The following is a 13,985-nucleotide window of genomic DNA, read 5'->3' as shown; positions in this document are numbered from 1 at the left end:
CCCAGTCTCATTCTCATCCCTGCCAGCACATCAGGGCCACGTGGAACTCTGTGGGCACTGAGGTTGGCCTTGCAGGGGCAAGGGGCTGCTCCCCATCTCCTTAGATCCCCACCCAGTACCTAAAGGAGGCTTATAAAATACACGAGGACAGACTTTATAAAGGAGCTGCTGCAGTAGGACAAGGGGTAATAATGATTTTAAACTGGAAGATTATTTAGGTTAGATAAAGGAAGAATGTGTTTACAATGAGGATGTTGAAACACTGGCACAGATTGCCCGAAGAAGCTGTGGATGCCCCCATACCTGGAAGTGTTCAAGGTCAGGTTGGATGGGGCTTGGAGCAACCTGGTCTGGTGGAAGGTGCCCTGCTGACAGCAGGGGCATTGGAACCAGTTGGTCTTTAAGGTCCCTGCCAACCCAAACTATTCTAGGGTTCTGTAATTCTGCTCCCAAATTTGCCACTGTGCCCCTCACCTGGCTGCAGGGGGTGGCAGTCACTGGCCCCACTTGAAGGGCACTCGCTCTTGTTTGATGCCTCTTTTCTCCTGCTGTAGCAAGGGCACCAGATTTTCCATCCGTATTTTAGGCCAAGAGCAGGCTTACCTTGCTCATGTAGGATTAAGTTTTAAGCCTCTCATAAATACCTCTGAAATCCCTGTATTATTGTTAGACAGAGGCCTGCCATGCCCGAGATTTAAATCGGAGGGGAGAAGGGATGTTAACAAATTACAGGCGCTGGTCTGGATCAACAAGAGAATGGGCAGGGGATGCTCGCCTGTCACTGCCTGGTGGATAAAGCAGAGCCTTGTCCTGGTGTGTCTGGATAATGGGAGAGTTAAATCAAGCAAAGCCGTGTAATTATTATTGTGAGTGGAGATTACGTGCTATCTAATCTCCAGAGGAAGGGTTTAGATGGAGCTGATGGTGGCTCTTTTCCTTTCCAGAACCTCCTTGCTCTCATGTTTGTTTTAAAGGCTGTGCTGTGAAACTCCTTGCTCACTGGGGGTGTTGAAGGAAGGAGCCACAGAAGTGCCTGTGGCATCCTTAGAGGTTTTGGGAGCAGGCATCCATCCGAGGCTGGATCCTAGCTGCTGGTCTCCTCTGGTCCTCATTCCTCTGGCTGTTCCCAGTCACTCCTTCCCTACTTGTGATACCATCACAGTGAGCTGCAGAACATAGGTGCCACTGCTTGCTCTGATGGAGATGTGCTGGTGGAGACAAATTATTTTCTCCTGTTTTTAAATTAAAAATGAGTGAGACCATATCAATGAAGGCTCCAGCCACGGAGGAAGTCAGGAATTACATGGGCTGGAGAACATGTCTCTGTGCCCAGCAGGCTCTAGGCTGTCCTGCCCTGTGTGGTGATGACTGGTGAGCAGCAGAAAGACCGGTGGATATCCTGGCAGCTCGTAGCAAATCTTACTTGTGCTCCCATGTTCTCATGAGGCCAGATCACCTACATGGTAGCCTGGCATCGAGGAGAGGTGCTGGACTTCTCCAGCTGAGAGCAGTGTCTGCTTTTGGGACAGGGCAGCAGAGCTGGGGATAGGACAGTGGTCCTACCTCAGTGCCTTGGCTGCACTCTGAGTGGCGGCGATTCGGGAAGTGCAGGATGTCCCCAAACCCTGTGTTTAATGACAAGTTTTTGCTTGAGATGCTTGTAACGTTTCACCTGGTGGGTCCCAGGGGGCTGGCAAAGGTGGGCATCAGTCTCAGGCAGCTGCCTGACTTACCACCAATCCAAAATTGTCGCCTGAGCAGTTTTTGCTCTTTCCTCTGCTGCCAGTTTTGGCTGGCGCTCCTCCTGTGCTGTCGGTGTCATCCACCACACTCAGCTCCCCAGAGCGCATCCCAGATGTCGCATGTTTTATATATTCCCATGATGGGCAAGATTTCGTAAAAGGGAGCCAAAACTGAGACATGTTTTGCTGGGTTGTCCTGGAGAGAGACCTGACAGCACCTGGCCTTGGCAGCGCCTGTTGAGAGGAAATAGGGGAAATCCAGCTATTCCCCAGGCATGTTTCTTTCCCTGGAATATTTCCCCATGGCCTGCAGCCCTGTATCCTGGTTTCTCTGCCCTGCTAGCAGCTGGTTTTATCCCAGCCCACAGGACTGGCTTGGCAGGGTGGAGGCTTTGTCCTCCTTGATTCTCCATCCATGGAGACAGCAGGTTTGATCCCAGTGTTGACTCTGCTGGGCCCAGGGGGTTGCACTGCATGAATTCCTTGTGGTCCCACTCCACCTGCATCACCCTGTGTCGCTCAGGGGGCAGAGAGACAAAAAGCATCTCGTGGTGGGGCTGGCGAGTTCCATCAGCAGCAGCCTGAGCAGGAACTGAAGCCTGCACTAAATGCAGCACCCATGCAGTGCTCGGGGCAGGAGAGAGATTTAAAGATTATTGGAGAGACCTTCTTTGAAGTCATCAGCCCCTCTACGGCTGGGATAAAGCAGGGAAATGCAAAGGTGGAGATGCATTAACAGCGGGGTGAAATCTGCTTTTAGAAGTGGTATTTCTGGACGATGACTCGTTTCATACCTCATCCCAAAATATTTCGCTCCCTGCTGGCCCCGCTCTCCAGGAGAGGATATTGCTCGGAAGCACGGGGAGGAAGCAGGAGGGTTTCCAGATTTGCTGTTTCTTTGGCTGTGGGTTTGCCTCTGTGGAAGAGGGTGACTCAGGATGGCCTTTTTCCAGAGGCCACGCTCCAGAGGGAGTTAATGATTAACCCTTTGTGCTTAGTCTGCAGGACCTTTCTAACCGCAGGAGATTTGGCTCCTGACAGCCCGTGTGTGTCATGTCAAGCTGTTAAAGCAGCTCAAAGGGTGGTTTTTATGAGCCTCAAAAATATGGGTGGGTACAGGGTGTTCGGGCAGATGCTCAGAATAAATAACCAGGTGGGAGGGATGGGTAGTGAAAACCAGCTCGCGTGAACGCAGGGTCTGGCTCTGCCCCTCTCCTCTCCCTTTGGGTCCAGCTGAGCAGTTCTGAAGCTGGAGTGTAGGAAAAATGGCCCACAGGGATGCCAAGTGATGCTGAGCTCTGTAAGCTTGTGTTGAAAACCCAGTGGCATCACTAACCCTGGGTGCATCACTCTGAGCAGTGTGAAGCAAAGCTTGTATCTAAAATTTCCTCAGGGTCAGATAAAAAGCCAGGATCCCTTCGCATTAGGAAAAGGCCACAGTGGTGGTTTTTCAGGGGAGGATGGGGAAATGTGTGATAAATAGGGAAATGAGTGATGTCTCTCCAATAATCCTCTATTTCCCAGCCAGACAGCCTCTTTCCCCTCCAACTGCGCCTTCCACCCACTCCCTCCAGAGAGCTTCGCCTTCCAGCTCACGCTTCCACTTGTCCTGCTCAGTCCTGCAGCTCCTTTGTGGGGCTTGTGTTCCATTCCCTTCATTTAAAAAATGTCAGTTCCCCATATTTTTGCTGCAGTAGCAGAACTAAGAGCACAAGCTGACAAAGATGGCATGCAGGGGAGGGGAGGATAAAATAGCTTGGCGTTTTGCCATGCTCCAGGGTCACCTGGGATGGATGAGAAGGATTTCATGGCCTCTGAGCATCCAGATATACCTGCTGTTATTGCAGCAGCAGTTGAAATACCATCTCAGGTGTCATTTGCTCAGGCTGACCGAGAGAAACTGGCTGTTTGCATGGCTGGGGGTGTTTTTCACTGGGAAATGTTTATAGTTTTTATCTTTCAAGGTAATTCCCTTTTTAGTTCCAATCACAACACACTTTTGTTTAAGCAAGGTTTTTCTCGCTCTCCAGCCAAAAAATGCATCTGTTAGCAATCTTTTTGGATTTTAAAGCGAAGCTTTTCAAACAATGAACCAGCTGACTATGAAAGGCATCTGGTCATGCTATATTTGCTTATGGGGAGCATAATTTTTAAACCCTGGGAAAAGCGTACGAGGGCATGTGTGTATTTGTGGAGAGAGGGTATAGGAAGTGTTAGCATATGGAAAACCAGAGCGGGCTGGGCTGGGCTGGTTCAGACCCTGAGATCCCAGCTTGGGGAGAGTCTGATGAAATTCCAGCCCTTTGCAGCATGGCTCCCTGGGGAAGCAGCTTTAGTTGAATGATTTAGGTGCTGTTCCAGGGATACCTGGAGGAATGAGGGAGCCCTGGAGGGCTGTGGTGAGTCCAAACCTTGCCCAGCACACACCTGGCAAAGGCTGGGCCATGCTGGTGGAGCTGGGCTGGATTTAAACATCTCATGCAGGCTGCAGACCCCTTGGCTTTAAAACCCATCCATGCCAGAGTCTGCTTCCTCTCTGACCTTGCAAACAGCATCCAGGTGGATCATCCAGAGCAGTCAGGGAGGGAGGGATTGCCCAAATGCAATGGGCTGCCAGCTGCTGCGAGCTTTCCCTTGCTCTGCTGTTATGGAGCAGCAAGGAGGGGCGGGGAACACTGTGCAAAATAAAAGTTGTGTCAGGACAATGTGTAAAAATGAAGGGGGTGTTTCTATTTTTGCAGCAGGTACCAACTGAAGAGGGTTTTTTTAGCCCCTTGCTGTGACTTCCCCGGAGCAAAGTTCTCCTGGGGCAGACTAACCTTGCAGGTAGTGCCAAGAGGGAGGTGAACCATCAAAATCATAGAATTGTTAAGGTTGGAAAGACCTCTAAGATCATTGAATCCAGCCATTAACCCAGTACTGCCATATTCACCCTTAAACCATGGCCCCAAGTGCCACATCAACACCTTTTTGGACTCTTTAGGGATGGTGATTCCACCACTTCCCTGGGTAGTTCCTCACCACATTTTCAGTGAATAATTTTTTCAAAATATCCGACCTAAGCCTCCCCTGGCACAACCTGAGGCCATTTCCTTTAGTCCTATCACGTGTTACCTTGGAGAAAAGCCATGGATGTTGTCACTGAAGGGCTCTCTAGGGCTTTCGTGGAGCTGGCTGCTGTGAGCCAGGCCTTTCCTTCCAACCTCATAGGATGTAGCTTGGTGTGTTGGACATCAGATGAATGGGGAACTCAGCCAGCCACCATCAATTATCCCAAAGCAGCTCCAGATCCAGTTATCCCAAAGCACCACCATGGGCTGTGAGCGTAGGGAAGCAGGCTGCTGGATCAGATGTGACATCACCTGCAGACTGAGGATCTCAAAGATGTTGCCAGAAGCTTTTTTAGGAAGCAAAGCAGGTGTGACAAAGCCCTGAGGCACATCACAGGTGTCTTTCTCCCCACCACCATGGGGACATGCTGTGAGGTTGCAGTGCTCCCTCCCAGCAGCTGCATTCCTACGGGTCAGAGCGGCAGGAGATGCATCTTCCAGGCGCAAATAGGTTGAGGCCAGCCTTGAAATTGCTTTGAGTCATTACTGGCTGAGGCCCCACTTCCTCTGTCCAGTGGTCATTTGGAAGAGAAGGAAGTCTGGCTGTGGGAGCTGCTGACACTCCGAGGGGGAGGCACGAAGGCCGTGGAAGTGTCAGCCTTGTAACCAAGACATGACAGGGCTGGGGAGCGTGAAATCTCCCTGGGAAGAGCAAAGGGATGGCTGGAGCTGGCAGATTGGAAAAGCTCCTGTTAATGAGGCATCTTGAGCGGGCACTGCTTTCCCTGCGGTGCTGAGGAGGGGATGGAGCTTGTTCATTGGGTTCACATCAGCACCCCCTGCCCCTGCCACCGTGGAACAAAACAGTGGAGTGGCAGCATCCATCAGCCCCATGCACAGAACTTAGGGTGAAGGGACAGCAGAGCCTGTGACAGGAGAGGGTGACATGGTGACACCACAGCCGTAGCTGATGGGATTTGTGTTTTTGTCAGGTCCCTGGAAAGAAGAAGTAGGTGGGGAGAGCAGGTGGAGCAAAGCAGGGGATGGAGCAAGGTTTGCCCTTGGCTGTGCAACTTTGGCATGTCCTAAGTTTTGCAGCAGAGCATGTGCGTGGTGGCACATCAGGGCCTGGAGGACAGTGAGGGATGTTGATGCAAATGTTGTAGAAGAGAAAGGACCTCTTCCCTGAAGCGTGCAATTAAAGCCATCAGTGTGTCTCTAACAGAGCAGCTCAGTCTGGGCTCCAGCAGGGTTCAGATCAGCCCTCACTTCTGTGCTGCTTGAGAGCACACACAACAAAGACTCAGCCCAGAGAATTAGAAACTGGGAGATGTTCAGTGATGCAGTGGAGCATCCTGGAGATGCTCACGTTGGAGGTACTCAGCTCTGTGTCTGGGTCCTGAAGGCGGGCTGCAAAACCCACATCCCCAAAACCCACTGTGGGTGCTGGGAAAACATCTTACACATTCACCCTTTCAAACCCTGATGCCAGAGAGGTTCCTCCCTCCTCCTGGCACTGAGCAGAGCCTTGTGACTCACTTCCCTCCGGGCTGTCATTTTGTCAGGAGATTTCTTTACCACCAGGAATACACCAAAGGACACTTATCAGTGTGCTGTAGACCATTAGCCCCAGTAATTACCACTGAGCAACATCCTGCAGCGAGCTGAGGGAAGCCCGTGCCCTGATCTTTGCCTGCTTTATTGTGCAGTCCCCCTTTGCTGCTTTCTGACGAGCCTGCCCAGCTGCTCATCGGAATTAATGAGGTTCTGCTGCACTTAATTGAGAGTGCTTTCTAAATTGGGGGTTTCAGAGAGGAAATGCAAGAGCCCGAGGGAGCCCAGCAAAGGGAAATATTTATAATGCAGCGCGTTAATTATAAATGAGCAGTTTAGCCAATTTTGTTGTTCAGCCTCCCCTTGGCCCCCCAGAGACCTTTATTTGCTCCACCGCTTCTTTTCAACCCTAAACGAGCAGCAGGTCCAGATCCCTGCCTGCCTCACAGGTGTTCACAGAACATGGGAAGGTCCTGGGATGTGGGATGACCCAGCCCTGCTGCCTTCCCTCCCCATTCCTCAGCACGGATCTCACTCCCTGCCCAGGTCTCCTGGCTGGGCGCATCTGGACACCTCTTGGTGCTGTGTTGTGGTGGGGACCTTGCCACCCCTTCTCAGCTGGTGTCTCTGTTGGGACCACTGGTGGGAAAGAGATGGTCCTTATAAGAGGGGTGGTGGGGAAGACCTTCACTGATTCCTCCAGGAGGTGACAGGGCCACCCATGTTCAAGGCACCCATGAGTGTCCCAGCTCCGCTGTCCCCTGGAGTACATTTGCATGCCGGACTCTGAAGTGGGGCAGGAAAGCTGGGAAAATCAGAATGCCCACAAGCTTTGTGCTGAGCCTTCTCCTGGCAGGGCATGAGGCAGCTTGGAGGAGGGGGTTGGCTCAGGTGCACAGGGCCCAGCTGAGGACCTGAAAGACTCAGTGGCCATGTCAGACAGAATTGACTCTGAGCAGACAGGTGGCCTGAGCCTCAGCCCAGCTGCTTGGCACCTCTGAGGGGTTGTGGGGTCAGGAGGAGTGTTAAAGCGAAGGGCAGAGGTTTCCAGGCCTCTTGTTGCTCTCAGACTTGTTTTGTCCCTACCCTGGAGCCAGGCACAGCGAAAGGAAGGGTCAGGTCTGCAGGCACAGGCTGTGCTGCCCAGGGGTGAACTGAATCTCATCCAAATTACCTGTCCTTGACTCCGCGTGTCCTCGTCTTGGCGCGCTGCAGCGTGGGCAGTTTGGATGCACAAATGTTTCCCACATTTGCCTCTTGAGCCACGGTAAATATTTGGGACTCTGCTCCTTGGGCTCGCTGAAATCAGCTGCAGTTGTCTGCATGCACAGATGTGGGGGCAGAGAGGAGGTTGTCCAGCTCCCACCATCGTTGGTGTTTGTGGTGTAAGATGAGGTTTACAAGCATCTCTTAAAGCTAGGGAAGGGGCAGAACTGTGCATCAAGTCAGGCTGTGATCAGAAGATGGTTACTGATGGAAAGTGTCTGGGATTTGTACAGTATTTGTTGACTCTAGCCTAGACCTGTGTGGCATTTCTGCTGTGAAATCCTCTTCTTCTTTTGATGTATATGTTTTTTAGGAAAATAAAGTGGGGGAAAAGGTTAATTATTAAGTATTCCCTCAAATTCTGCCTACTTACTCCATGCAGCCCCTGGGAATGTGCAGCATTAGTTATCTGAGCTGGGCTCAGAGGTCCTTCAATCATGTCCTACAAGAACAAGGTAGAACCTGAAAACCCCTCATGGGCCCCAACAGATGCAGGGCATCGTAGACCAGTATGGCCAAACAAGGCTCTGCATCATTCAGTGTCATAGGTCATGGGCCCAGGGGTGACATCCTTTAAGAGGCAACATTGCCAGATGCATGTTCCCTTCTAGTGACTTATGAAGTCCCCAGAGGAATTGTCTGTTATGCCTGGAGTCTCTCTTAGGATGTTGATATGTTGATAAGTCATGGTTCTGCTCCAGGAGTGCAGCCTAGATCATGTCACATTTAAACACTCTTCATTGCTTGTAAACATTTTCCTCCCCAAGCATATTCAAGGCTGTGCAGCCAAAGCTTCAAGGACACTGAAACAAGAGAAATTTGGATGTAAAATTTCAGTGTGGTTTCTTGGAAGCTGGTAATCACAAGACTGATGCGGTATCAGTGGGGCAGCGTTTGGTCACAGGCAGGTGGTGTAATTGTATTTAAAGTATGGCAGCTCAGTAAAACAGGTAATGTTCCCATAGCTGGAGCTTTCAGGGGTGAGCTCAGAATGTAGAAAGTCACACTTCGATTAATATAAAGTAATGCAAGAGCTCAGAGGCACTTCAGAAGCAGTTGGTCATGAAGGGCAGGGGATGTTAATACTATTTCTACTAATCTTCTGGTTTTGTTTCTCTTTCTTATCCCCTTCAGGACCAGGAAGAAAATAAAGGAGCCACCAGCTGGCCAGAGTTCTACATCGATCAGCTGAATTCAATGGCTGCTGTGAGTATTCCCCCAGTGCTCTGGTGCCTGTGAACCCCGTGTGGGGCAGCAGCACAGTGGGGACAGTCTGTCAGCGTTGTTGTGCCTGAGAGGGTGGCAGGTGTTAACAGAGGCAGTCTCATCTGTTAGACCAACAGGTGCAAAGTGGAGATGTCCCTACGGGATCGGGGGCATTTCATACCATCACAGAACCATGGATGGCATTTGGGTTGGAAGCGACCTTAAAGAACATGCAGTTCCACCCCCCTGCTGTGGGCAGGGACACCTTCCACCAGACCAGGTTGCTCCAAGCCCCATCCAGCCTGGCGTTGAACACTTGCAGGGATGGGGCAGAGGGATGAGCAGGGGCTGTGAGCCAGGAGGGAGTGTGCTGCTTCCCTCTGGGAGTGCAGGAACACCCAGTGCTGGCCATGGGCTGCCAGCCAGGCAGAGCCCTGAGCCTGAGCAGAGCTTGTGATCAAAGCCTGCCAGATGCCTGGAGGGTGGCTTTGATCTCCCTGACGTGCTGCTGAAGAGGAGCTGGGTTAAATGCTGGGGTCAGCACAGCTCCTCATGTCTGCTGGACCCTTTCTCTCTGCTTTGGATTAGCCTCAGCTGGTGCTGGCAGAGCTCACCCTGACACCTCTGGGGGCCCAGCGCTGTCGGGTGGTGCAGGAACCACTTGGGGGTTGCTTTAGCTGTAGCTGTACCCCATGCATGCCCAGGGAGCAGGCAGCCCTCCTGCCCTGGTGCAGGAGTCAAATCCCAGCCCCAGCTGGAGAGCAAAGCACAGTGTGGGAGATGCATCCTGTGCACACAGCCACTGTCCCCAACCCAGATGCACACTGGTGGCTTGCACTGGGAGACTTGGGAATGACAGGCTTAGCTGTTCACCATCCCCATGGCCTACTCTGGATGCTCTCCAATAGCTCAATGTCTTTTTTGGATGTCTTTTTTATATTGTGGTGCCCCAAAACTGCCCCCAGGACTCAAGGTGAGGCCACACCAGTGCAGAGCAGAGCAGGAGTCGTGTGGGGGCTTGGAGACAGTGGCCTCATCCCCCTGTCCCCAGTCCAGGCTGTCTCCTTGCAGACCACAGAGAGGTTTTCCTTACTGCTCTGTTTACCAAGTCCTGTGATTGCTGTAAGGATTCCAGACTTCCAGGATGGATTTAGGATCCCCATGGCTTGGCGCGGTGGGCACTGACACTCCTTGGGCACACGTTTTGCAGGGAAATCTTCTGACTTCTGCCTTCCTCCTTTCACAGAGAAAATCACTGATTGCCTTGGAAAAAGAAGATGAGGAGGAGAGAAATAAAACAATCGAAAGTTTGAAGACTGCACTGCGGACAAAACCAATGAGGCAATTCCCTTCCCTTTCCTGGCTTTATTGCTGTGGTTGTGGCTTTGGATTTGAGTTCTCTGGCAGAGCAGGGGGTTAAATAGAAATGTAAATGGGAGCTGTACAGGGTGAGGAAGGCCAGGACTCTGAGGCACAAATTGCTTTTTTTTTGTTTCACCAACTGCTTCTTTTGTGTCCCATTTTGTCATTTTGTTCCTTTTTCTTGGTCCTTTTAGTGACCAAGAGCCACCAGGACTTTCCTGTCTAGACAAATCAGGCAGCTTCTTTATTTTTTCCAAATTTTCCTTTGTTCTTACTGGAACAGAAGGTAAGAATTCCTTACAGATTGATTTTTTTTCCCAAGAAAACGACAATTTTTATTGGTCAGCCAGGCCCTTTGTTTTAACTTCAGCTCCTCTTGCACTTTATAAGGGAATAAAGTCACATGAATCTTCAGGCTTTTATGAAATGAAAAGAACTTTTGATAGGGAGGATAAAGGAAGGCTGGGACTTCTTTCTGAATGTGTAGCTTTTCCTAATTTCGTTTTCTCTGGAGTCTGCGTGCACACACTGAGATGCCTCAGGTTGACATCTTCTGATGGGAACATCTTCCAGTAGGAAATACCTGACCTGTTTTGGTTATGGAAGAAACAAATTTACTATTGCTTGCAAATACTTTTCCCTCTTCCACCTGTGGTGATGGTACTTGGTAAGAAATTCACAGGGTCGAGGATGAGCACCTGATTCCTGTGACACCTGGACCTTGTGGCTGGTGGCCATCCATGAAACGTTGCAAAGTCCTTGAAAACTGGGGTTTGAGTGTTTTTGGAGGGATGCAGCAGGCTCTGTAGAAAATTTTACCTGTTGGACCTATTTTTGCCCCCAGGGAGGTGAACACTTAACTTTGCTATTGACTTTGGCTGGAAGAAGAGCAGGCTTTGAAGCAGACAAAGCAGTTTTCCCCAAGCCTGCAATTAGCCCTTTTGTTGCTGCCCATCAGCATGGCTTGTTTCAAATTAAAATTATCCCAGTGCTGGGATGTTCTTGGCTCGTTTGCTTTCCGAGCCCGTGCCTTTTGCCAAACCAGAGGACACCCAGCCTGGATGGCACTGGGCAGGGGGGCCCTAAAATGCCTCAGCAGTGTGCAGTGTTTTGTCTGCCTGCTCTGGTGAATCTGCCTGGGGCGCTGCCGTGTGTTTGCTGTCTGCTTTCTGCTCAGTGGCATTGTAAGTCATCATAAAAATTAAAAATCCCTTAAAATTGGGGAGATGTGCCTAAAGGAGGAGAAGAGTGTGGATGGTGAGGCAGGAGAGGTAACAGAAGGCAGAAAGGCTGACATTGAGGTGTCTGCAGCTGATGAGGAGGTGACTTAAGGGTCTGGGATCTTCTTCCAGTCCAAAACTGGTCTTGGGTGAGTGGGATTTAAGACTCAGGGTTGTATTTTTTGCAGTGTGACTGCAAACTTCCGATCTCCATCCCGGGACTTGTGTTGATGGCTGGATTACCTGGTCCTCTTCCAAATATCCTCGCTCTGGACAACCTTGTGCAGATGATTCCTAGTTGCTTATGCTATCAGGCACCAGTTAAATTGATTTTTATAACCCCATCCCCGTGTCTGAGCCCAGGAGTTCTTCAGGCTTCCTGGTGTCCAATAAAAAGTATATAAGAAGGTTCTGGGTTTACATCAACAAACAAGTTAGGCCTGTTTGTGGGTAAGACAGTCCTTTAGCCTTTTGTTTTGAAGTTAAAACCCCTCTTCCTGGCAGGTTTGTGACCCGGTTCATCGACCTGGATGGCTTATCGTGTATCCTCAACTTTCTGAAAAGCATGGACTATGAGACAGCAGAGTCTCGAATACATACCTCGCTCATTGGATGTATAAAAGCACTAATGAACAACTCCCTGGGCCGGGCCCACGTCCTGGCCCACCTGGAGAGCATTAACGTAATCGCTCAGAGTCTGAGCACGGAGAACATTAAGACAAAGGTGGCAGTGCTGGAAATCATGGGCGCCGTGTGCCTGGTTCCCGGGGGCCACAAAAAGGTACTGGAGGCGATGCTGCACTACCAGAAATACGCCAGCGAAAGGACTCGTTTTCAGGTGGGTGTGTCTCCACTCACCCCTCAGCCCCTGAAATTCAGCATTCCTGTCCCTTTCTCCCCCTGAATATCTAAATGGCTGCTTGCAAATGTTTTGTTATGGCTGCTTGCGAGTCCAGAAATCCGGAATTAGCCCAGAACCGTGTCTGATGAGATCTGCAGCCAAGCGAAGAGGGAGGAAACAGTTACTCAAGGCAACACCAACCAAAAAAAACCCAGCTTGCTTGTGCAGGGTCACTGGGATCACAGCTCTGCAAGGCTGCAGCATACCTGGATGGGCTGATGTCAGCCCAAGTGGGTGCTGGGGTGGCCAGCAGCTGATGGTGCATCACCAGCTATGGGAGCATCGTGAGGAGTTGTTCCTGCGTGTGTTCCCTGGCTGTTTTTGCAGCACTGGGGCTGTCACGGGGCTTTAACTGACACCGTGTGTTTGGCAGACGCTGATCAACGACTTGGACAAGAGCACGGGCCGGTACCGAGATGAAGTGAGCCTCAAGACAGCCATCATGTCCTTCATCAATGCCGTCCTGAGTCAGGGGGCAGGCGTGGTGAGCGCCGGGGCTCTGGGAGAGGGAGGCCTTGGGGTGTGATTGGGGTGCTCTTATTTCAGTGAACTTTCTGAGGATGTGCATCTTGTGCTGAGCCCACAACTGTCCCTTGCAGGAAAGCCTGGATTTCAGACTCCATCTGAGATACGAGTTCCTCATGCTCGGGATCCAGCCAGTCATTGATAAGTTAAGACAACATGAAAATTCAACCCTTGACCGGTGAGTAGTGACTCCCAGCCCACTTGGGATTTTTGTTTGGTGCCCTTGCTTCTGGTTTTGGCCTTTGGGGAAAGCACATGGCTCTAGAGTCACACCTCTTACAGAAATTCCCTGCTGTCTCCAGAGACGGAACAAAATATTCCAGCGTGGTTTTGCTGCATTCTGATGTAGGGTTGAGCTGGGAACGATGTGCCATCAGGGGTCCGGGGATGCTGTCAGCCCTCATCCACCTCTTCTCATCCCAAAAGGCTCCTTGGACATGCTGTAATGACTAGGAGGTCGAGGCTGAAGGTTCAGCTGGTGTTTCAAGCCCTGCCAGTCTCTGGGCTGCTGACAGATCAGGTGTCTATAATTTATTAATTGTCACATTTGTATCTGCTTTTGACAGTATTTTTTTTCCTTTCTTTCCTCAGGCACTTAGATTTCTTTGAAATGCTTAGAAATGAAGATGAGCTGGAGTTTGCCAAAAGATTCGAGCTGGTGAGTACGAATGCCCCTGATGCAGACACTGGCACTCAATGTCACAGTTAGTTTTAAAAACACCTGTGTGCCCTGGGACAAAGAGTGGTGTTCTGGATAAAATGTAGATGTTGGAAATCTTTCCTGTTGCCCTGCTCTTTTGCAACATCTGTCCTAGAGCCTCCTTTAGCCCTTTTGTCCTCTGGCTGCCCAGCAGCTCTGTTTGCCCCTCGCAGGGCAGTGGGGCTGATCTGTCCATCAGTTTTGGGGTAGGGGTGACTTGTAGGGTCTGAAGCTGAGACTCGGGGAACAGGAGATGCTATTGTGGGTGCAGTGGCCTGACCTTGCCTGGCTCCTGTCCACAGGTCCACATCGACACCAAAAGTGCAACTCAGATGTTTGAGCTGACGAGGAAGAGGCTGACGCACAGCGAGGCATACCCGCACTTTATGTCCATCCTGCATCACTGTCTCCAGATGCCTTGTGAGTCCCAGGAGAGACCAGGAAACCCATGGCTTGCTG

The 13,985-nt window shown here is 50.9% G+C and overlaps 1 protein-coding gene across 3 annotated transcripts in view; it reads left to right on the top strand.

Annotated features, from left to right (window-relative positions):
* Positions 1-13,985, top strand: part of DAAM1 (dishevelled associated activator of morphogenesis 1) — a 74,288-nt gene that overhangs the window by 35,190 nt on the left and 25,113 nt on the right. For all 3 annotated transcript variants that reach the window (XM_008637289.2, XM_017738889.1, XM_017738887.1), the window contains 7 exons: positions 8,747-8,818; positions 10,065-10,159; positions 11,905-12,238; positions 12,675-12,785; positions 12,901-13,004; positions 13,418-13,484; positions 13,829-13,946. In XM_008637289.2, the coding sequence (XP_008635511.1) occupies positions 8,747-8,818; positions 10,065-10,159; positions 11,905-12,238; positions 12,675-12,785; positions 12,901-13,004; positions 13,418-13,484; positions 13,829-13,946 (901 nt within the window). The remainder of the gene's footprint in view (positions 1-8,746; positions 8,819-10,064; positions 10,160-11,904; positions 12,239-12,674; positions 12,786-12,900; positions 13,005-13,417; positions 13,485-13,828; positions 13,947-13,985) is intronic.

This window comes from Corvus brachyrhynchos, unplaced genomic scaffold (assembly GCF_000691975.1).
Source record: "Corvus brachyrhynchos isolate BGI_N302 unplaced genomic scaffold, ASM69197v1 scaffold245, whole genome shotgun sequence".
NCBI lineage: Eukaryota > Metazoa > Chordata > Aves > Passeriformes > Corvidae > Corvus > Corvus brachyrhynchos.
The sequence above is the reverse complement of the archived record's forward strand: the minus strand, read 5'-3'. Positions and strand labels throughout refer to the sequence as shown.